General features: G+C 40.9%; 1 protein-coding gene across 4 annotated transcripts in view; it reads right to left on the reverse strand.

Moving 5' to 3' along the window:
* Positions 1-226: 226 nt before the first annotated feature.
* The window catches only part of PIKFYVE (phosphoinositide kinase, FYVE-type zinc finger containing), a 75,684-nt gene continuing 51,063 nt past the window's right edge, over positions 227-24,847 (reverse strand). For all 4 annotated transcript variants that reach the window (XM_045853004.1, XM_045852983.1, XM_045852993.1 and 1 more), the window contains 19 exons: positions 24,399-24,577; positions 22,618-22,731; positions 22,113-22,221; positions 21,846-22,000; positions 20,864-20,954; positions 17,217-17,277; positions 16,251-16,388; positions 15,317-15,437; positions 14,256-14,351; positions 13,185-13,268; positions 12,280-12,377; positions 10,469-10,633; positions 8,847-8,906; positions 7,789-7,965; positions 6,905-7,008; positions 6,057-6,185; positions 4,501-4,762; positions 4,002-4,076; positions 227-3,436 (listed from right to left, as the gene is read on the reverse strand). In XM_045853004.1, coding sequence (XP_045708960.1) covers positions 3,321-3,436; positions 4,002-4,076; positions 4,501-4,762; positions 6,057-6,185; positions 6,905-7,008; positions 7,789-7,965; positions 8,847-8,906; positions 10,469-10,633; positions 12,280-12,377; positions 13,185-13,268; positions 14,256-14,351; positions 15,317-15,437; positions 16,251-16,388; positions 17,217-17,277; positions 20,864-20,954; positions 21,846-22,000; positions 22,113-22,221; positions 22,618-22,731; positions 24,399-24,577 — 2,334 coding nt within the window. In that variant the 3' untranslated portion in view covers positions 227-3,320. The remainder of the gene's footprint in view (positions 3,437-4,001; positions 4,077-4,500; positions 4,763-6,056; positions 6,186-6,904; positions 7,009-7,788; positions 7,966-8,846; positions 8,907-10,468; positions 10,634-12,279; positions 12,378-13,184; positions 13,269-14,255; positions 14,352-15,316; positions 15,438-16,250; positions 16,389-17,216; positions 17,278-20,863; positions 20,955-21,845; positions 22,001-22,112; positions 22,222-22,617; positions 22,732-24,398; positions 24,578-24,847) is intronic.

Consider the following 24,847-nt stretch of genomic DNA (forward strand, 5'->3'; position numbering starts at 1 on the left):
GAACTCAGCATTCCCGGCAGAAAAGGCTGGGCAGCTTCTTACCGGTGGAAGGGACCCACAAACTCAGGACCCCTTTTCTGGGATGCAAGGAGAAGGGCTATTTATTAGTGTAAGACAAATTCTCAGAAAACAAAGGGGAAAGAAGGAGCAGAGCGCCTATGACCAGAGGCCAGTCTTGCACGCTGTGTTCAGCTCAAGCAGATTTAAAACTAAGTGAAACGGATTCTCGGTTTATTGTAAGTGTTCTTTATTTACAGTATAAGTCTTTAAAAGGTCAAGGGGTTTTATCTCTTAAATAACATGTTAATCATATAAAACAGCTGGAACCAAAGTAGAGAAATATATACAATATAATACATTAGGTATGTTCAACATTGCTAATCCAATTTTTCATACTAAGTTAAAAGAGGCTATTATGATTTACAATATCATTTCCCTAAGTTAAAATTAAACCTGTCAAAAGACATAATGTACATTTTTTTACAAAACCAACACAGAAGCATTATTAAAATGCTCATGATTGTAATTTTAATTTTTCTATTATACAATGCACCCGTGTTACAAAAACAAACAAAAAAAGGCATTGCACTAGATGCTTTGAATACTGCATAAGGCGGTTTGTTAACACTTGAGGAATAATGAACGGCCTGACCTGTTCTGCCAACAGGCTCCTCCATGATCGTTTCCACTCCATTAACCAAGCAGACTTTCTACAGATTACTTTCCTTGGCAGCTTCATACAAGCCCATTGCTAGTGGGTCCAACGCCAAGGAGAAGCTGATGCCACAAAAACCAACAGAACCCTGCTATTTACACCGTCCAATATAAAGCCAAGCTAGAAAACCACTCACTGCTGGACCAAGGAGAAAACTGTAAGGAGGACATTTAACAGGAAATTTTGAATATCTATAAATTAAAAATATTTAATAGGCTATAAAAGGCCTTGCAACAGCTTATTCCCGTTATTTTTCTTAGACTTCGGTAAGAAAAAGGTAAATGCTTTTTATTTTTTAATAAAGTTTCGATGGCATCAAAAAGCTTCAAATTACTTATAAATTTTTACACAGTGCAGCGTTTATACAGTTTTCATGTGCTACTATCACTTATTTTCAGGATTTGTATTTTATTTTCAGGAAGAAAAGTATTGAGGTTTCTTCCATATTCTTAACTTTTCAGCATTACTATTATCCAGGCCTTGAGAGGGAACTTGAGAGAGGAAAAGTCATCCAATGGACAGTGAGCAGCACAGCGTCTGAAACACCCCGTACGTGTGAGTGGCCTGTGCGAGAGCAGCAAGGGCCGGGGACACAGTCCCACCACTCACAGCAAATTACATTTTGTATTCCCCGTTCACTACAACAGTTTTAAAGGGACAGCTCATCCCTGAAGGCAGCAAGTACTGCTTCAGATTATATTATATTAGATCTTTTTTTTTTTAGCCTCAGAAGTGTCTAAGAGGCAGTAAACAAATAGTTCTTCAGGTCATGGGCAAAGAAAACGAGATCGGCAAGACACATAATTATCGTCAGGAGCTATTCCAGTGGAGGATCCAAGGTACATGCACGGTACTGAGACTAAAACAAAGAGACACCTGATTACAGCTGGGGGAGGCACCTGCTACAGGGAGTGTTCATGGCAGGGGGCGGGTGCAGGAAATGGACCGGAAATAACCCAAAGTATCCTGACAGAAAAAAAGAACAGTCTAACAGTGTTTGCATTCAAAATGAGATGCAAAACCCACGGTTCTGGGACACGGGAGTTAATGTTCCGCTACGTTTCACTCCTGCTACACAACATCTTCACTAGCCTTTGATACCAAAACTGAAATCACCAGTGCTCTGTACGTTTTCAAAAGGCACAGCCCACGTGTGGTTGTTTTTCAGTGCTTATCATTAGATTAGTGGTAAATCCTCGGTCAGCCTGTTCCGGATTCCAAACGAGTCACGTTTCTAGGAAGCACCATACACCAAACAAACGCTTTCATTCTCTAAAGCGAACTTCCCAAATGTTCCCGTTTCACGCCTTATAATAGTCTCTGTAGCTGGAATGCATCCAGATTCCTTTTCCTTCTTATACAAAGCCTACAAAAAGAGTAGAACTCTCCCCAAATTTTCCTTATTATGCAAAGAAGCTCAGAGGAAATATTCAGGGTTATATTTTTACATTTAGAACTTCTTATCACGTTTTAAAAACAACCTCTCTACTAAACAAGAAATTCCTTACTAAGAATATTTTACCTTCCAACATTTCTCAAGAGTCAGAACTGGCCTAAAAACTGGTACAGAGAAGTAGCAGACATGGATGTCCACCCTGAAAATGTCTTAATCTTAGAGATGTCACTTAAACTGCTAGTTATATTGAAAAGACCCTCTGCCTCTGGACAAAAAAAAAACCGATCAAGTGCTTCTCTTTCACCCAATGTCTTGGATTGGGCTTAATTCATTTTTCACATTTAAAAAAAAAAAACCCCTTCATTAATCATTCTCCCTTTGGGGATTTAGTGACTGTAGACTAATTTACTAGTGTTGCCCCTGAAAATCAGGGGGGAAAACCTAGATAAAGGGCATGTGCAGATAAGTGCTGCTTAACATACTAACCACACAAAAGTTGTAAACAAGTTTAAAAATCACCCTAGAAAATAAGGCTTAATGTTAATGGCAGTGGCCTCCTGTCACCCGCAGAGAGGTCAAGGCAGAACCTGGAAACCATCTAACACCCTGGAAAACAGGGCCAGACTCGGCTCATGGCAAATTCCTCTGTAAACCAAGAACAGACTGGGTCCATTTGTTTAACTGGCCGTTAATAGAACGATTTGGAACTTTTCAAAGGTTTTGGAAATTCTGATGATAGGCAACATTAAATTGTTACATAAGAAGGAAACGGACATCAGCAGCTCTACAAACGCGTTCTAAGTGAAGAATGCGCCAAACGTGATGCCAAGGGAGTCAGACCGATGAGACGGTTTCCTTTGCAGGACTGTCAGGCAGCACGACAACCCGTTTTCACCCTGTCTCCTCATCTCTAATCACACATTTGTCCTTAGCCCTTTGAAATGTGTCTGCGTTTCTGCTTATGTGAAAAGATGTTCATGCAACTTTCCAAACTAGGGACAGCCAATTCGCAGGTGTCAAAATCCAAAATGCAAATCCACAGAACTTCCACCCTCCAGTTACAGATGGCCTGCCTGTACAAAAGGAGAACGGAAAGGCCTGGGCCAACAGTGGTGAATAGGACAAAGAAAGAAAACATAGCTTATTTTTGGCCCTTCTCTCCAGCCCCCTTTGCTTCTTGGTCCATTTCAAAATGCGCGGCACTTCATTTCAGCAGTTCAGACCTAAACCAGTCCAGTGGTCTGGTACCATCAGGAAGTACTTGTCCATCGCTTCACAAAATCGACTCCTGTACAGCTCCGGAGAGACCACAGTTGGCATTTTACCTAAAATTGTGGAAGAGAAAACTGTTACGTAAATGACCAGGCAACTGACCAACAGCGATGTTCTTTCACGCAAACTGCCATAAAGACCCGTGCACCCGGCGGTCTCAGAAAGGGCAGGCTGCTGCGCCCCAGGCCCCGGGCCCCGACACAGGAGAGGTGCTGCTGGCAGGCGCTGCTATTCTAAAAGACGAGCTCTTGCCTAGAAAGCGGTGTGAGCACAGGGGCTGGCAGCGCTCCGAGAACTTGGAAACTTTCAAGTGTTAATTAAAGAGAACCTCTTATTCAGAACCTCTGGCCTTTTTTTTTTTTAACTTTTCATTTTGAGAACCTCTGGCATTTTAACACAAATTGAAACATGATATTTCCCCATCTTAAACAACTATCTGTAAGAAACAAACAAACAAATAACTATCTGTATTATTTGATCATTTTGGAAATGACAAAATCAGAGACGACCACTTATATTTTTGGAATTAAAAAAGTATCCATTTCTTAAAACGTTAACTGACAAGGGAAACATGAAAACAGTTTATTAAAGAACAAGCAAAATAATAATTCTGCTCACCTTGTCCTCCTAAAATTCCTGTTGATTTCACAACCATCTCAAGCTTTTTGTCCCACGTAAATGTTCGAATATAATCTGTTACAGGGAGCAACAGCAGCGATAAAGTATCACTAAACATAAGCAAATGACGAGAGTAACCACTATCACTCCTAGGACACTGAATGTCTACTGAGCGCTGGCAACAGGCCGGCTGCTCTCCGAAGGGTCTCCCCCGTGTGGTTCACGCTGGCCTTGCAGCGAGCAGCCTCCCAGGGCTTCGTTTCTGAGCGACTTTCTGCATACGGATACTTTTGGTAAAGATGATGCAAATGGAAATGAGGAAACTGAATAGAAGGTACTATTTATATAATCGAATTTGAAACTATTATTTCTAAATTATTCAGTGAAACCTGATGAATATATTCAGTGAACTATTAGTACACCGGGTTTTCATTATAACCTTCAAACTGGACTCTGGTTTCCATCGTGAACTGGAAGTACCGTAGGCTCGCTGACTTACCTATAATTCCAACAACCAGCTCGTTGCTGGTGTCGTCTCGCCCGACCAGCAAAGAATAATCTATAATGAGATGGCTGGAAAGGAAGTGCGCGTCGCTGCGGATGGAGGCTCTCAGCACAGCCTTGGAGTGAGAGCGGATATACAGTGGGTTGTCTCGAACCATCTTTAAAAGATTCTCATCCAGCAGGACTACATCACAACTCTCTTTCCCAGTATCGGTTTTTACATTTCTATTCCTAAGTGAACCCTTCAAATCAAAAACCTGGCACAAAAAGGTGGTCATTTATTTGAGCTGCTACCAACGATTAATGTAATTAAGTTAAAAAGCAGAAAGGTTCACTATAGTCACTACCATTATATACACTTTTAAATGTAATTTTAAAACTTAATATAAGTCATTAAATGCATGCATTATAATTGCATAATACATAAAATATATGTGATACAGTTGTAGCATATGAAATGAATACCAAGTACTCAATTACTGAAACATTTCCAAAGTAACTCACCCATTTAATCAACTTTAAGAAACCTTAACAGCCCCGGCTGGTGTGGCTCAGTGGATTGAGTGCCGGCCAGTGAACCAAAGGGTCACCGGTTTGATTCCCAGTCAGGGCACATGCCTGGGTTGCAGAACAGAACCCCAGTTGGGGGCACATGAGAAACAACCCACACATTAATGTTTCACTACCTCTTTCTCTCTCCCTTCCTCTCTGAAAATAAATGAAATCTTTTTTTAAAAGGGATGAAAAAAAAAAGAAACATTAACAAGTAACTCCAAAAATACTTCACTGGATTGAAGTGCATTTTAAAAACCAGATGCAAATAGTCTTAGGAAACTTAGAGTCTTGATACCAAAACTCTGTGCAATTACTTAGAACAATGGAGAAGCAACAGCCTATCTCTAGGAATTTGGGGGTGGTGGCAAAGGTCAGGGGACTTGGATACTAGACCAGTGTGACCTGAAGTGTACTAGACAGATCACTGCTCGTCAGTTGGTCCTGGCTCAGGACAACAGGAGGAACTCGTGCTGGAACTTGTGATGTAGGTCAGTGACATCAGGAAGCACATTGTGCAGGTCAGCAATGGTTTTTCTCACAGTCAGATACTCTCAGTGAAGAAAGTGGGGCCTTGAATTACACTATTGTATAAGCTCCTTATCTTATCACAGATGAGGAACAGTTCCAGGACCAGCACTTTAGAGTATCGTTCCAGAATGCAGATCAACCCAAGTTCTAGAAATATTTGTGTGACTGTCACAAAGTACTTAATTTCTGCGGGCCTCAGTTTCTGCATGTTCAAAACTAAGAGGGGGGAAGTAGGTCTGCCTTCCCACTCTGCGCTTCTGTGTTTCTAGGACACTGGCAAGGTTAAACTTGAAGAGCAGTCCACAATATTCCTCTTTACTCTTCCCTGCAGGGTTAAACATGTCCAAAGTCAAATGGGACCTAGCAGCCGAAGTGTAGCATGTGCTATCAAACAAGATGTTATTCTCTGATCTGTTATAGTCTGGAACCAGAGTACAGAGGGGTCCAGCAGCTAAACACTTGCCTTACCTGTGCCATCTTTCTCCCATAGAAAAGATTCTCCATGACAAGGAGGTCCAACTTCTTCTCAGTGTTGTTCTGGGAGTTCTTGTAACCAATTCTGTAAACTCCAAGAATTTTGGCTAATGCGGTCGGCCTCTAATGAAGAAAAAAATGAAAGTAAACGCTGATAAAAAATGCTTATAACTGAATACCAATACCTGGACTATTCATGCAATATCCGAACATGATTTTCTATTAATATGAACAGTCAGAGAACCTTGGAATCTGTCCCTGAGATTCTGGAGCAAGTAAAGCAGCAATGTGAGCAAAAATATTAGATCCTCGGCCTTCTCCCCGGGGATAATCCTGCACAGCTGCCCAAATCACAAATTTTATGATGACATAGAATTTCCCCCATTACATGCCATAAACCATGAACAAGAAAAAATCCACGAGGCTCCCTCACACTTTCTCCGGGAGGGTCGCTGCTCGGCGCCAACTGGACAAAGCCGGGTCACTGGCCCCTCTCTTTCCACTACGGAGCCCTGCCCTCATTCCTCACCACCGTTTCCAATTGCTGTTTCAGCAAAGTTACAAATTGCTGACAGTTTGGCTATTCTCCATCCAGTCTTAATGGTTTTAACTGGCATATACATGCTAAGTAAATCCAAGTCGCTTGAGATCTCTCGGCCCCTCAGTGGCAAAGGGCGGAAGGGTCTGACACCACCGCACTCCATGGCGTCTCTGCAGCCAGCAGAGAGCCACACGCGCCCTGTTCCCATCTCACCACAGACAAGACTCTCATCAGGACCAAGTCAGAGGATGCCAAAAAGCCCAGTAAACTCTCACTACAGACCCAGGTTTGAGATGTCTACCTTTTGTTGAACAGCATTTGTAATGTAACTGAAGTAGTGTGGGGCAAAGTCGAGGAATGACTGGACTTCCAGGCGAGGCATCTGCTTCAAAATGAACCTGTCATCTGGAAGGCAGAAATTTCATGTGTTTATTCAGGCACACTGATTTACTGAGGTAATCTGTAGCGAATAGTTCCAAAGATCCTAAATGACTTGTTTACTTCGTATTTTTAAGGGATATTTTGGGATGCCACAGAGAAAATGCTGACCAGAACACAGCTCTCAAGTAACTGAAGGGTGGGAAGGGCTTCCGAGGACTTATAAAGTCAAGAAACCTCTGCTTTTGAAAGTACTACCCCTAAATTCATAACTGATCTTTTTAAAACTACTACAATTTTATAAATTCCTTTGTTAGCAATCCAGTAAGTTGTACTTCTGAAAATTTTTATCAAACAATCCTACTGAATTATCTCAAATAACACTGCCCCCTGTGAGTACGAGAACGGAATGTGAAGTGCAAACGGTCACGGTGTCCTGTAAGCCTTAGTGAGTTAGGAACTTGGCCCTCTGTTTTTAGGTTAAATGCTTCTATTTCTCCCTTTCTCTCACCAGCCCTGGGGTACCCTTTAGAGTTTTCCAGAAGTCCTCTGATATTATTTACATTTGGGAAACTCAGGACAAGAAAGAATTTAGTAAGAGCTAAATCAGTGTTTGTCTCTAATTAATTACACACCTTTTACATGCATATTCTTTTAAATCGCTTATGACACAGCACAAAGTAAAAACCTAATGACAAAAAACTCTGTTTGCCAGCTGACAGGACGCCCTGCCTCAGCTCAGGTCATCCGCACACCACCTGGGGGAAGGTGGGTGCCCCGCAGCCGGTAGACGACTCACGGACTCACCCTCGGTCGCATAGAAGGCGGCCCCCGACTTGCCCCCGCGGGCCTGCCAGGGCGACGAGTGGGAAAGGGACCGAATGAAGTCTTCCTCGCTGCTGCCCAAGATCACTTCCCGCATCTTGTGAAACTCTCCCGCATAGTAGAGCCGGCAATAAAACTTGGCATTAGCATCGGAAAATTCTATAAACAGAAGTGTTTGTTTAAAAAATAAAAAAGCTTTTAGGAATCAGAAATCTCTTTCCTTTTGCTCAGTTCCACATTCCCACCAGACACAACCATCTGACTTTCTCCAGACAGCGTTTTTCATGTTAAGTCTATTACATCCTGTTTATCGTAACTTTGTTGAAGTGATTCTTAGGGAGGGCTAGATAAGCACCTGATGCCCACCCTTACCTATTTACAGAAAAATCAAACATAATGCAGGAGCCATTTCTTATTCCCTACTGGGTGCAGTATTTTCATCACTGTACTTTTATATCTTAAGTTTTACTGTATACAATACACTGGATGACAAATCTTTATCATCTACATACATACACACCAATTCTATGCACCTCATCAAGACTCTGTGGCTCCAGATTACACAATAGTTATTACAACATCAGAAAGTAAGCCCTGGCTGGTGTAGCTCAGTGGACTGAGCGTGGGCTTCGAACCAAAGTGTCGTAGGTTCGATTCCCAGCCAGGGCACATGCCAGGGTTGCAGGCCATGACCCCCAGCAACCACACATTCATATTTCTCTCTCTCTTTCTCCCTCCCTTCCCTCTCTGAAAATAAATAAATAAATCTTAAAAAAAAAAAAAAAAACATCAGAAAGTAAACCAAACTATAATTTATAGGTTAAATTATCATTGAAGTATACAAATTAACTTTTTTATAAATGAATAATATATACTTTATGAACTAAATCTAGATTAAATAAAACGTCAGCACACAGAATTAATACTCATTTCGAGAAACAGGTTATTTATCTGGTATGTAGCTGGAACCCTGTAACAAAACGGTTTGCTCAATTTATAGTCCCTGTCCCCAAACCAACCATATTTTATCTCACACTTACGAAGCTCCACATGAGGATTTGTGAGTTGTTTCTTTTGTGTATCTCCTCCATCTACTTCATCTGAAAGATTTAATACCATTAGTCAAGCCAAAGTCTTAAATAGTTATCACCCCATTTCTGCCTGTTCTTTTTTCCCAACATAACAGTAAACACTAACGCATCCTCTTTATACCAGTCCAAGCACTCTCAAGGAAGCATTATGTGAACAATTAAACTGTGCAAACTATTACAATAAAAATGTGTATACTTTTTGAAAGATCAGTTTTTAAATTTAAAAAAGAGAATTTAGGTTGAAGAATAATTTTTCTTATATCTAAGTTATTCCTAGGAAAGTGATACACTAACTGAGCTCTTACACCCAGATTTTCCAGAGCTTCTGGGTTTACGGGCAGTTCCCCCATGTGTGGAATAATGCTTCCACAACAGTTTGCGACGCTTCCTTTATCATGCTAAGACAGTCATATAATAGATAAAATATGCTGGTGTCCAGTCCTGGCTAGGGTGGCTCAGTGGATTGAGTGCTGGCCTATGAACCAAAGGGTCACCAGTTCAATTCCCAGTCTAAGGCACATGCCTGGGTTGCAGGCCAGGTCCCCAGTAGGGGGTGCTCAAAAGGCAACCACACATTGATGTTTCTCTCCTACTCTTTCTCCCTCCCCTCCCCTCTCTAAAACTAAATAAATAAAATCTTTAAAATATATATATACTAGTGTCTACTTCAGAGCTACTTTTGTTTTATATTTGACTGATCTGTCTGGAAAACCTACCGCCAGATTCACTCTAATTATTATAGGTTTGGAATACTTCTTAATATCTAGAACAAGTCATCCTCTGCATTTCACACTTTAAAATTTTCAAAGCACTACTGCCTTTCAAAGATCATAGCCCAATAGCAGCCTACAGAATATAAAATAAGTATCTTAAATACTAATGAAAACTGATCATGCTGTTGCTATTTTTTAAATAAACTACATTCGTGATCTAACACAGGGGTTGCCAATCCATTTAGTCCAGATGCTAAGAATTTTACTCAGTCACAATTATTCAATTTGCCAACATACACATGAAAGCAGCCAGACAGTAAGGAAATGAATGGCTGTGCCCGTGTTCCAATACAACTCCATTTACAAAAACAGGTCAGCATGGTTTGCGGGCTCCTGGCCTGACCGGGTAGACACATTTTTTAAAATATCAAAATGCAGGTGGACATCAATAGTCTCAACCTTACATGGACTGGAAAAGAAAGGAGACATCTGAGAGGTTAGTGGAAGAACAGCATGTGAATATATACTATGCGTTACACGTGAGACAGATGTCTTGCACGTGTGATGTCACTGAGTCCTTAGTAAACCTTGGAAGACATCACTTTGGCCACTTGACGGGTACAGAAAAGGGATTTCTGATGCCACCACACAGTAAGGGACAGCAATGGCATCCGAAGCCAGCTGGGTCTCCCAGCACCAGCCTTTCCACCACACTGAGGTGTGGGAAGGGGGCGGGGGTGCCCAGTGTCCGCAGCAAGAACAGTAGGAACGATCTGCTTACGGCTCCAAGGAACATCAGCAACTAAAACAAGTAAATCAAAGCCTCGAGTAAGCACATTTGGTCCTCCCCTGACACACCTGGAGGCTCAGTGCCTTGACTCTCCGGCCCCTCCTTGCCCGTCTGGCCGACCTGGTAGTAAGCGCTGTCTGCTCCACGTAAGGTCTCTCTCTTCTGGGAAGAGAGGTCCGGGCTTTTCCCTGCTGTCCCTCGGAAGAAGGACAGCATTCCAGAAGGCTTTTTGGCTGAAAATAAGAGGCAACATATTAAATACAGGTCACTCCAGGTGAAAAAAAATTAAAATTTTCAACTAATTCCCTTATTTGCAGTAACCATTTTCTAAGGGTAATAAATGTTAGTAATACTGATACTTTCATTTGCAGCGATTATTAATCCACAGTTTTTATGGGTTTGGTGGGGGCAGTCAAGCACTCTCATATACAGAAGCAGAAAGAGAACAATGATCAGACAGTTACATATTAAAATGTGCAAATTTCTATATAAAACCTTTGACAAGTACCTTTCCAAGGTAGTCATAGTATGTTAAGCAACAAAATTAAATTGGTGCTGAAATCTTATAGTATCACAATTAATGCAAAACAACATTTCAAGTTACGAGAATTCAAAGTCAAGGGAAACATCTTTATATCATTTGTGTTCTCACATTTTCATACGGCAAAATATAAGATTTTGTTTTTAACATTTTTCAGAAACTAAGTAGTATAGGATGCCCCAAAATATTACTAAAGCTTGCTCTATATGTTTATTATTTGTTTTGAGCTTAATATGTATGATCTATGTACGATCTATAAGCTTTAGTTAGTATACATGGTTCCAATCCTGGATGTCTGCCGTCTACAAAATCCTTATCAAATGTTCTTTGTAAAGTGCTTATTTAGAGTGTCAGAAACCATATGGCCTCCTTAACATCTAATCCCACCTTGTTCCTGGCTAACTGAGCTTTAATTCAGAGGGATTGGGGGTGGGGCAGCCGTGTATACCGCCCCAGACGTGAATTGTGATTGGTGTAAGCCTATCAGGAGGATGCTCACCACTTTCTCAGCCTCCTTTGCAGGGAGGGGTGGCCAAGGGACTCAGTTCTAACTAATGTGACTGAGGGGAAGTCTCTGCTTTCCTAATAAAAGGGAACCACTGCAGCTTATGGCTCCCTTCTTTCTGCTTCAAACGTAGACTTTAAGTGGACCATTTCTGACCGTGAGTAAAACTTAAGAGAATCATACAGAAACTACCCCAATGTTGGCATGACAATGCTGAGTCGCTGAACCACTACCAGCAACTGCCCACCTGCAGACATTATTTTAGGAAAATAAACTCATTTGTTTAAACCCCGACACCCTATGTATAAAACCCTGAGTTTTGTTACTTGTAGTGGATACACTCCTTAACTGACAAAGACCCAAGTTCAAATCCTAGTTCTCCACTAGCTGTATAATCTTGAGCAAATGGCTTAATTTAAGTTTAAACTTTCTTTCTGAAAAGCGGGGCTATGTTAAATAACTCTTATGTGGTTATGGTGTGGATTAAAGGAGAGGATGCATAGGAAGTTCTTTTCGCAATGCCAACGGCACTGTAAAGACGACGACGAAGTTGCTGTGACATCCCTTAGGTGATACACTTTAAACTGAAAGCTCTAGCCAGGAAGGAGGCTCCTCCTTGCTTACAGGGACCTGTGAGTTTCTAGGAGTTCCACAGCCAAGGAGAAGCAAAATATGTATAAACAGGATATATAAAAAATTTCAAATCCATATTATATTTCAAAAACCAGAATAAATAAATCCTTGCCAGATGGCATTCCTTATTTACTTTGTTTTCTTCAAACCACAATTACACAGAGCACTGACAATAACCACTTCTCCATCTGAAACCTTACCTGGCTGCGGTTCCGCTTCAGCGGCGCGGTTCGGACAGCCCCCACTGCTCTCCGGCAACCTCACGGGGCTGCTGCTCTTCAGTCTGCTGTCTGCCGTACTGAAGCGCAAAACAGACGAAAGGCTCGTTTCACACGGTGCAGACAGAAAACACCAAGTACTCCGATTCCTTCATTAATCTCCACCTCAGCAAGCTCACCCACAGTATCATAAATCGGATTCGTAGTTTATATAAACACAGGTTAGAACATGGAATAGAAAGTCTTGAAATGTCCAAGGGACTTAAGAAAACAAAAGCAAAATGTTGAAACTATAAGGGTGTTTGGAAAAATATATGAAAACGTAAGTGTTAATGTTTTCCCCAAGTCCATTAGCACTGTATTAGCACCTGTAAGTCAAACAATTGCAGAAAATACCAGTTTCATATTTCTCACGCTAGTCATCATAATATACAATTCAGATACAATTGTATTACATTAGTAAAGCTGGAAAACCTATTTCAGAAAGAATCAAAATAATGAACCTATGACTATAGTTTGGGGGATTTTGTTTTCTGTTTTAACTGCTGGATCTTTAATTATTATGGCACAGTCACAAATATTTTAGGTTAAAAAAGCAAAAAACTGCTTACTAATTTCACAACTTACTACTTTTTAAATAAAAAGAGAATTTAAAATGTTTAAAGTTTAAATCTGCAATATACATTGAACTTCTATGGCAATTATCAAAAAACTGTATTCAAAGAAACAGTCTGAGACCTTTTGCCATACTTGAATTTTGTTCTTATCAATTATTAGCTAAAATATGTGTGTGTCCTAGAAACTTTCATGTGGAGAAAACCGAAGTACGAGAATGTACAAAAGGATGACACAGCTAAATCGGAACATCCCACTCAATCGCAGGTCACCTGTTCGTTAACAGCCCTTCTTCCGCACTGCTCCGCGGGGTCGCTTTGGACAATTCCTCCAGGGCGTTTCGGTATTCTTTACAGCTTAGGGCAGAAACAGGTTGAAAAATGTTACACTTTAAGCTCTCCTTCTACAGTAAGTCACATACTTTCAAAAAAGCTCTGCATTATAAAAACACAATTCTTGTAAGTACCCATAATAAAACACATTTAACTAATGAAAGTTGTCAAGTAGAAACTTCATGAAGAACATCAATGTCTTCACAGAGAATAAGACAAAATACACCCCAACACACCAACCAGTATCAACACCCTAAAAAAGACTGGGAAAGCCTATGTACTAACATTTATATCAAATACTTTCAGGGGTTGAACAGCTGATTTTAAAAGTATGAACCTTCAAGGTTTAGTGTAAAAGAGAGGAAAGGAACTTCTGAGTGCTTTTCAATTTAAAGGTACTAAACTTGACAAAAAAAAATTTGTTTAATATTGCATTGGCTGAAAAAAATCCAACTCTTGGACTACAAGTCTGAGACCCTTGATTTAGATAAAACAAATGTTAGGGAACAGAAGCTTCTTTAAGACACATGGTAACAGTGGGCATGTAAACGGGTGAAGGCACAGGAATGGTATTACTCTAAGTAAGAAAGCTTTACCTGCTGTGTGTGGGAAGCAGGAAGGAAATGAATGAAGAGTACAAAAAAAGATACTCAGATGATATGCAGTGGATACATTCTAAGTGTTGTGTCAATAAGGGAATGGAAGGATGGGACACAACAGACACACACGACATGACAAAGAACGGCTGCAGGATGTGAGGAGTGGGGAATGACCTGCCCAGTCAACTCAGCTATTCAGAGCTTGCTTAAGACTCACCCTGCAATCAGCTGGGTAAAGAGTACATTTTCAGATACAGAGAAAATACACTATCATGCCCAAAGAGTATACGTTTTTATGTACATTTAATCATTTTGCTCTATTCTATGTGATAGATCTCAACAACAGAGCAACTAATGAATATACAGAGACTATAAAAAGATAGCCACAGGTGAAGGGCCGTATGAGGAGCACCTGAGAGCAAAAGCGATGATGGAGCTGGGTTCCTTCTCACAGACGGCAATGGGCACCCGTTCGTGTTCGTACATCAAGTAGTGTTTATCTGGATCACTGTTCAAAAATTTCAAATACGTAAGAACGAACGAAATTAGCAAAAAATAAAACATAAAAACCTTAACACACTGCAAGTAAATCTCAGGACAATCCTAACTATATTCTGCACAAGTATACATTAAGTAAGCCAAAATGTATGCAGCACTTGAACCAAACAGCCAAAGAAAACAGAACAAAAAATTTTGAAGGCAATTAAAAATTATCAGAATTACGTTTCAAAGGTTCTAATTCAGAGGATTCTGAAGTCACCCCAAACAAAGCTTTCCACACTGCCAGAGACTGCAGACCATATTTACCTCAAATAGGATTTACAATGAACAGCAGACATGTAAAAGACTTTGTTCTACTATAAGCTTGAACGAAAGGTCTCCTAGGAATTGTGCAAATGTCACACTAGTCCAAGAAATAAACAACACCGGTGCTCTATTAGCACATGGAACCTCAATGGTATAACTCCATTTTAACCCAGATCTTGCTTCCCCAACGGAAGCATTCATTCATTTGTCTAACAGCTGTTAACTGAGCACCTAAAGTGCTGGAGACACAGTATTAATAATTCATCACCACATGTCCCAGTAACTTGTTGTGTCAATAATATCATCCTTGTATATGAGCAATATGTGTTTAGGATGAGATCAACAGATGTAGCAGTATAAATATAAATGTTCATATTTAAATATATATGAACAATTATTTTCAGAACTGGTAATCTTAAGCATTAACCAATATTAGTTAATTATTTTTTCTTCCACTTGTCTACTATGTAACAATGATGTTCTACAAATTACATTATTCTAAGACATCTCTTTTACTATGATGAAATGTAACTCAGGATTGAGAAATATGAGTATACAGTTAAATAAACACATTTAGATATAGAGAGAGTAAAACTACATAGAGAATTTTTTTAAATTAAGTAAAAATCAAACTACTCAACAGCCACTGGCTTTTATAATACTTACAAAGGAAACGGAATGGGGTTATAGCTGTTTCCTGGAAGCAGATTTGCAAAGATGGCTTTCATGGTTGATTTTTCCTTCACCTGGCTGTCTGTGGATCCCAGCAAATGTCCATCAAACACATCTAGGATGAAAAGTATTCTCCTTATATGTTAATATTCAGGAGAATAAAAAAAAGTACACAGCATCGACTTCACTTGTCTTCCTTTTCGGGACTCACACTCACGCACACGGTAATTCCCAACTATGGTGTGAAATTTCTGATCTGGAATAGTAACTATCATGGGCTGAAACAGAAAGCGACAGTGAAGCATACCCAGCACTGACTCCAAGGGGTTCACTGCTTTACGCTTCACCAGTTCTGAACTTAAGATCCACCTACAAAGATGGCAGAGGCCAGGAGGCAGGCATGACAGAATTACTCCCTCAGCACTCGTGAACTTAGTCACCACGGTTCACGCTGCCACGTCAGTTCAGTTATGTGCACTGTGGCTATTAGGTGTGAGTTTAGGTGTAGGTTGCAATTGAAATGTAATTTTTAAAGTCTGTACTACAATTAAGTAGTTGCTGATTAAATAGAAAGCAAGGAAAGAGAGAAGCAAGGCATAAATCTGCTATTAGTGAAACACCTATTTGTTGTTAGAGAAATGGCTGCAATTTTTCTTATTTTCTTATGAGGCAACAATCATGTGCTTTATGAGACTGAAGAAAGTAATATCCCCAGAAGGTAGATAAGTTGAATAACATTTTGCTCCTCAGATATTTATATGTCAAACAGAGCCCCTGGAGAAGCGGTCTGGTAAACAGCTGTATCTAGAGAGCACATTCAGTAAGTATATAATTTGTGAATCCTAAGGGAGGAGAGAGCATTATGTCAAAGCATTCCAAGTGCTCTTCTCTTTCGGATGAAGTTCAGGAAAAGTGACCAGAACTGCACCTTCGGAAATGCTGGCTGTGTCCGGTTCCGGGGCGCCCCCGGCCAACTGCTCGGGCAGGGCCTCAGGCGGAGTGGGCAGCTGGAGGTGGGCAGAGCTGGTGGAGCCCTGGCTGGACAGGGTCGTTAGGAAGCGGTCCTCTAAAGAAAAAGAAAGACAAAGGAGTCAGCTAAAAACATGAAGTCCATTTCTGCCTGTTAGTAATGTTTTTAAAATACCAACTGATAGTTTCACTTCAGAAACCAGAGAATTGTAGTTTCATAAAAATTATTTAGGCCATTTTAATCCATATTTTAGAGATGGACACAAAAATCCAGACATGCTGTATGACTTGACTGAGATCAGATCTTACCCAATCTGACTCTTACCAATATTCTTTACAACAGACCATAATGCAAAGTTATGTTTATTAGTTTAATCAATTTAACAGGGAATGAAATGATGACACTATTGGGAAAAAAACACATGCTATTCAGGGAAATGTATTTAATTGTAATAGAACTATTTAAGTTGAACTCTTGTTCTGCAAAGACAGTCAAACTAAAAACCTACAAATTTTCTAGGATGTCACCAAGTTATTCAATCAAATCCTGTGAAAGACAGCTCAAGAACTTAGATAAGATTTTAGTGACATGAAAATCTAAGTTAAGCTTTGCAGACTTTTGCAGTGAGACCTAGGAGCTGACTTTGGGATAAGCAAGACATTCACCCTCCTTTTCACCCTTTGCTCATCCCCTGCCAGCAAGTGGCCTTCTCTACCACTGCCTTCGACGCCCTGGTTTCTCTTCTTGAAATGTACTTGATGGTACATCTTAAACTGACAGTGCTACAGACGCTCCACAGGAAGGAAAACAAGTCTATGAACAATTGCATTAAAAAATTCTCAAAATTACCAATTAAAAACAACTACTAGACTGAGACGTGTCTTTAAATCCAGTGACGGGCAATCGCCTGGCTGAAGGACTGACCTTTTTCTCCATTTTGAAGCCCCGGAGAGACGTTCCGTGGGGGGGCGTCCACTGCACTTATCTGCGCAGAGGAAAACACTTGGTTCTTAGGGGAACATGAAAGTCACATTGAAAAAAATGTTCAGCTACGTGATTCTTAAACTTTTTGGTCTCTGGACCCCTTGAACCTCTTAAGAATTATTAAGACAGACATTCAGATAACTTTTATGTAAGTTATATCTTCCAATTTTACCTTATTAGAAATTAAAACTAAAAAAAGTTTTAGAATATGCATTGATTCATTTAAAAATAACAAACCCATTATATATTAACATAAGTAACATCTTTCACTTTAAAAACCAGCTCTTTTCAAAAAACTGGTTAATAATGTCTGGCTTTAACAGAAGAGAGTGAGATTCACCTTTGGCTTCTGCATTTAGTCTGTTGAGTTACATTATGATGACTAGAGCACAGTATATATAAAAAAATACAGCCTCATGCAAATATAGCATCAGAAGGTACAATCTTGCAGAGCCCCTGAAAGGGTCTTGGACCCCCAGGGGGCCCCTGAACCACACCGTGGGACACTGCTCTAAACAACAAGTTCACTTCTTTGTACTGAAACGTCTAGAACTACTTATGCTCATCTGTTAAGCCTAGTAACATCTTATCTACTGGACTTTCTCAAGTCCCATGACCTGTAGATAAGATACATTTAAAAGAACTGTAAGCCCTGTGTACAATTTGATGACAAAGTCGTTTCTTAGACTGCTTCTCAGAACATTCTCAGGTTTGCTCACCGTACCTTCCTGGCCACCCTACATGAAACATCCCCCCACACCCACTCCTTCAGCAATATTCTCCACCTCCCTTATTTTTTTTGTTGATAGCCCTTTTTCCGTCCATTTTTTAAAATGTTTATTGGTGCATTTGTTTATTTCCAGCCTCCTCCTCACTAGACAAACATTCAACGGTGACAGTGACCATGGCCTGTGTGTGCAAACGAACGCCTTGAACCCACAGCAGGGCCCCGGAGCACACAAAAACAATCTATCAGATGAAGGCTCCAAAGGCGGTGGTGCAGCTCTGCGAGTCAACTCTAGATCTGTCAGAAAGACAGTCACCTGCTGAATGATTCTGTATTTTCAATTCTGTGTCTGCATATTGTAATTAAAGGTCTTACACAGCTAGGTTTGCAGTTTCTTTGCAGTTTCTTGCAAAGAGCAAGGCCCCTAGCAGTCTGTGTTAGCCATTAATAGCCCCAGACTACTTGGCAAATACTAATATAAAAACATCTTCAGTAATCCTTATTCTTCCTCTCACCTAAACTTTAAGGAAAAGTGATTCCTACAAAGTTTTTAAGAGGCAAAAAGGAATAATTCATTTATATATTACTACGTAACACAAAGATTAAAGGCACTTGGATGCATTGCTCCATGAAAATATTCCTCTACAGGTATTATATATCTGTACAAAAAGAAGATATTCTCTCAAAAAGCCTACATTGTATCAGAATATTAAGTCCTTATAATCTGAATATGGTTAGTGTGGTTTGTAGGATTCTAAGGTGGCTCCCCAAGACCCCACCCACCCCCTGCTATACACACACCTCCCAGTTACTCAATCAAACACTGCTCTAGACACTGCTGTGAAGGAATTTTGAGATATGTTTCAGGTCCCAAATCAGTGAATGTTAAAGTAGGGAGGACTTGTGAGTTCTTTCAATCTGTGTCCAGAGGCCAGACACAGAAGAATTCAGAGGTCTGAAGCATGACAGGGTTTGATACATGGCTGCATGCTTTGAAGACAGAGGGGTCACGGGGCAAGGGAAGCAGGTAGCCTCTAGGAGCTGGAAACCATCTCTGGTGGGCTGGCGACAACAAAGGGGGTCTGCTGTCCTAGAGCCACCGGGAACTGAATTCTGCCAACCACCTGGGTGAGCCTGGAAGGGGCCGAGGAGGCGCAGGTGAGACGACACCCCAGCTGAGACCTTCACTGCAGCTGTGAGACTGAGGGGGTAACCCGGCCACACCGTGCCGGACCCCTGACCCGCTGTGAGGTAATCAATTTGTGTTTTAGGCTTCGGAGTTTGTGGCGATTTGCTTTACGGTGCAAGAAAACTAACACAGTTAGGAAAGGCTAATTAAATCGAACGTAGAACTAAACCAGTGCAGACCTCTTAAGAAAAGCTTCTCACGTAAGCACAGAGATAAAGAACAGCCAAAATCACAGTAAAATAAGCTAGGGCTCTATTACATACTCAGAGCACCTGAGACTTCCATGTAGCCCCTACTGCCATTGTGATGCTACCCCCAGGGATGCCAGCTGACAGGAGCTTGTGATAAATGTTTCAAATAAATGAATTATAGGATAAAAAAATTAATCCAAGTCATGTCTCCCTGAAACCTCACAACTTTAAAATAATACCCTACTTAATATTAATAAAGTATGAATTAAACCAGCACCTCTAAATGTCATAAATGAAATCAATTATAATATTTACATCACTGAAGGTCCAAAGACAAACATGCACTTGCTTTGCGTGTGTGTGCTGTGGCATGCCTGAGTATCTAGGGTAGAGAAGAGATGCCCCAATTTTTTAAATCTAACTAAACTGAATCCTAGTATACTTTCTTCTCTATCTCACTAATTGATCTATTCTCTCAGTCCCTCTCTTTCTTTAGTCATTCGGGGGACAGTTATTTACCAAATCATCACCCTGTGTCAGAGTCCTTACTCTCAGAGACAGAGAATGAAGGTGATTCTTGATGCCTTAGTGGGGACCGGTGGCAGAAAATAAACAGGCAGTAATAGAGTGCTCTACATATGAAGCCTTCTTTGTGGCTCTTTTTCCATCTGAAGTAGATTCCAATCGAACTCCATTCTTACAAGGGTTCCTCCCTCCCACAACTCTCTTATCATCTTATATACCCACATTGCAAATCACCAAACTCTAACGAATCTGTGCGAACCTTATGCCTGGTCCTCCCAACTGCTGGTGTCCAACTTCAACTGGATTGTCAGCTGACTATTCTGAAACTTGGACTCCCTCTTCAAATTTCCACACCTCCTCATCCAGAGGTGCCCTTGCCTTCTGTCTGACCAGAAACTGTTTTCCCTTCTCACCTGTGTATTTACCTGCAACTGCACTCACCTGGCTCCTCCCCACTCATTGCAGAAGCCACGACTTCCCTCTGTCAGTCTCACCTGAGTCTCTGCTCGCTCCCCCTCTGTGCTGGTGCATACAAATACCTCTGCTACATTTTTCTCCAGCTACCATGTCATCCTTCCTTTTCCATAGCCCATTCTTTAGAAGCATCACATTCGTTCTGTCAGCTGATGGTTGTTGGCACAGATTCAATGCCAACAGGAACCCCCAATTTGGGGTGCGGTGAAGAAAGAAACTTTATTCAGTGCCAAACAGCTCCATTGTGACAGAGCACAACTGTGAAGATAGCATGTCTATAGCCCAGCTCTGGGGCCATGCAGCCCTGGGGTGGGCCCCTCTCATCCACACACTCCACTCTGCTCTGCCCCCTGCTGGTCTGCTTTGCGCTGTGCTGCACTGCTCTCTGCTCTGGCAATATGCCTTTGGCATTTCAGCTCAGCCAGAGAGATGCAATCTTCAGTAGAAAGGGAAAGTGTGCTCCCAAACTACACTTTCTTACCTTGTTTTCTTCCCCTTGTCTCAGTCTTCCAGGACTTGGAGGAACTGAAGGCCGCTTTCTACCCTTTTCCTGCTGGAAAAGTTCCTGCAACCTACAGTTAAAAGAAAAGAAGAAAACAAAGAATATGGTTTCATTTCTGACATCCTCGGTAACATCTACAAATGTTCTCCTTACTGCTCCAAAACCATAATAATCAGATTTTCCCACTTCGACGGCAATAGATTTTTTTCCAACTGCAAGAGATTTTGGAGTTGTGCATAAATAAGACTAAGTTGTTGTCTTACTTCTAATCAACTAACCAAAAGCTGTTACTGACTTCACTACAGTGTTAAAAGAACAGCAAGTTACTGTAAGAGACAGTAAGAAATGATATAAAAAGCACAGGCTTTAGAGAGCAATACACCTGGGTTCCGTGTCCAGCTCTGACAATCAGTGTCTATGGAGCTTAGGCAAACCCCTTTGTCTCTTAGGGACGCAGTTTGCTCTCCTGCAGCATGAAAGTGGCATACACGTGGTCGGGCTCGTAAGACCAAATAAAAGAGTGAACGTCCATCTAGTGCCTTACTTAGTGCCTAGCATCATCCACGTGCTCAATAAATTAGGTGCTATAATCATGTAACTGGATGTTTAAATAAGTATGAAAGGGAATATTTCCCAAAATAAATATTTTAACAAAGGTAGTATATGTATACAGTAATTCAGATATATTACATTCAATAAGCACACACGTTGTATTTGAAACATTAAAGCCTGTCTTCATTTTTGTTTTTTTTTAATTTTCATAAACTGCCTAAAAAATATTAGCACATCTACTTTAATAGATAAAAAGTGTGGGGGTAATAGCGGTGACAGAAAATAAGTGTTTCCACAAACTGAGAACAAAATAAAGCTCCCGTAATCAAGAGACACAAATGAAGAACACCGCGGCAAAGCGAGTCTGGCGGCCACACGGTGGCAGCAGCACCGGGCTGCCAGGTCGCACCTGCTGTTCCAGGCCTGCAGCACCTCACAGAGGCTCTGCTTCTTGGCGATGAGCGACTCGAAGACGGACTGCAGCTGCGGAGGGGTGTCCACCGAGGACGACAGGAGCCGTGCCTGCATCTTCTCAATCCAGTTCTTGAACTCGCCTTCTTCCATCTGCAAGAAACAGAAACGATTCCGGCCCAGCCATCTGAGACCCACTGCAAAAGAATCTTCCAGTGAGTTAATAATAGTTCACTCTTGGATTTCTGTCAAAGATAGGACTTACCTCCTTTTGTGCGAAGATATCTTCCATTTTTTCCTCTCTTGTTTTGCTGAATGTATCAGTTTTAAAAGATGCAAGTCTTTCATCAATAGCGAGATATACCTGTGAAACTCTAACATTATAAAGAATATTAAACATCATGGAAAAGTGGGATCAAATTTTCTAATCTCACGTAAACAGAAAAAGGATGTCACACACAAAACTTCACAATAGTGCTTTTTCTAATTAAGAATCATATACCATTTTGCAGAACAAAAGAAGACTTGTACATCAAAAGATGTCCATCAAAATCTTAACAGTTAGTAAGTCTCAGAGGGTGTGTCTTCTTTTTTAATACTTTATATATTGCCTACATTTTTTTATATCAGGCATATATAACATACAGGTAGAAAAATGCAGTTACTTATGCTTTCAAAGAAAGCTAAATGAACAAACCTGATATTTAAAATAGCTATAGATTACAGGCAGTTCTGAACAAGAAAAGATGACCAAAGAAACTAAAACTTACTTTTGAAAAAAGTCCTTCAAATCCTGAAGAAGGGACACTTTTAATGGGGCCTGACGTTTAATGAACACCTTGGGGAGTGGAACACACACTTCAAGAAGCCTAATGGGAGAATAACTGAGAGAAGAAAATACAAGTAAGAGGAGAAAAGTGAAAAATGTGTTAACATTTTCAGTTAAGACATATCATGACGGTCAACTAAGTCCTATGAGGCATAAAGTTTCTATAAAATGGTGTTTTAAAACAATCACAAAAATACTGAAGACAATTTATGTTTTAAAGAAAACTTGCAACCATTACAAATATTCTCCCCAGTCCTGGAAGGATTTTGCTTTGTATATTCACTACACTGTGGAGGCATCACTACTCCCCACAAGGCTATCCTCGTGTGCTTTAAAAACAAAAACAACTGGGATAAAAACATCTCTACATGAGACCGACCCCTTCCTCGAGAAAGCTCAGACAAAAGCATTCGCCACCTTCCTGGCTCCTGAGGATGCCTCAGCAGTCCTCCTGTCCTTCCCACCTAGGCTTTATGTTGTCCAGTCAATGCTATGCCCACCTAGGCCCTCAGTTCAAGGTTAAGAGCTCTTGCTTAAAAAAGAAAATAGGGTCCAATTACAAGTATTTCCTGAGGGCCTATTTTATGTCAAACATGTTTTAGGTACCGAGGATAAAGCACTAAACAAGGGCCAAAATTCCAGCCCTCAGCATTTAGGAGTAAGATTTGAGTAACACATGAGATAAAGACTTAAACTATGTATTTTATCAGATGGCAAGTGCTATGGAGAAAAAGAAAGCAGGAGGAAGGCAGGAAAGGCCAGGGGTGAGAGGGAGTCAGAGCAGGGGAAACCGGAGCTAAGACGTACAGAAGGAAGGACGGGCAGTGAGATGTCTGGAGCGCAGGTAGTTCGGAGAGGGAAGAGCGAATGCGAGGCTCCCCCGTAGGCTGGCATACCTGCGGCCCAGCCAGGATGCCAGTGAGGCTGCAGTCAGGCGAGCAAGCGGAGAGCAGCAGGAGGTACGAACAGAGAGGTACTGGGCAGCCAGAGCATGCAGGAGCTTACAGGTCCATAAAATGGACTTGAGCTTTTACTCAGGGAGAAACCCACACCCATTAGGGTGTGGCCAGAGATGATTTTCATTTAAGAGGATCACTCCAACTGTTGTGTTGAGATGAAGATGTAGGGGTCAAGGCCAAAGGGACACTGGTTGAGGCTACTGAAGAAATCCAATGGAAGACAACAGAGGCTCAGTCCAGAGTGGTAGGTGGTGGACGTGGTGAGGTGTGTTCAGACTCTGGATACATTTTGAAGGCAGAGACTCATGGCTTTCTCAAATCATTTACTACTACAGTGTAACTACCCATCTTTGAACTAGTGATTTTAGCTCTACCTAGAATATTCAATTATCCTTATGGCAGTTAATGTCTCAGCAAAAATTCTGACAAACTCTCAGATACAAAAACAGAAACAATGGTTAAGAGCAAAACCGTGTAGAAGCAGATCTACTGGTTCATATCATGACTCCATCACTCACCAGCTTTATAAGTTAGCTAGTAAGATCTCTAAGTGAGAGTAATAATAATACCTATCTCTTAGAGTAAGGATTAAACAGAGTAACAGCACTGAGAGCTCTTAGCATGAGAGCATGGCCCTCTACATTTGCAAAAGTTGCATGGGGAACAACACACACCACAAATCAATTCAATCTAGTAATGGTGGAAGTGTTACAAAGCCTTCCGGGGAGTATGTGACTGCACACAAGCTCGCTCTGACTCTTACCTGAAAGATGCCACCATCTGGTTATAGGAGAAATACTGGTGGTAGTCATGGTGGATGGAGTGACCGCAGGGCTCAGCATTGGCTCTGCGCGTGTACTGGTGCCCATAAAACCTGAGTTCAAGGTATTTTGCAAACGACATGGACCAGGACTCATTGGAAAGAGCAACAACGGGTGTTACCTGAAATTCAGCATAAATCGTGTGTTATCCAATCACATATTGAGAATCTTTTTTTAAAACAATGAATTTTCTCTTCTAATACAAATCTAATATATTCTGACTGCAGAAACCTGGAAAAAGAAAGAAATGTTTAAAGGTGGGTGGAGTTAGGGATGGTTGAGAAGTATCACCAGTAAGTAATCCGACCAGCAACATCAATATAATAAAAATTCTTTCCTGTAGTTAGTTTCATAACCTTCTGTTGTTTGTTTACTTAGTAATGGATCATAA

The sequence above is a fragment of the Phyllostomus hastatus genome, unplaced genomic scaffold, assembly GCF_019186645.2.
Source record: "Phyllostomus hastatus isolate PE091 unplaced genomic scaffold, TTU_PhHast_1.1 phas_contig_137, whole genome shotgun sequence".
NCBI lineage: Eukaryota > Metazoa > Chordata > Mammalia > Chiroptera > Phyllostomidae > Phyllostomus > Phyllostomus hastatus.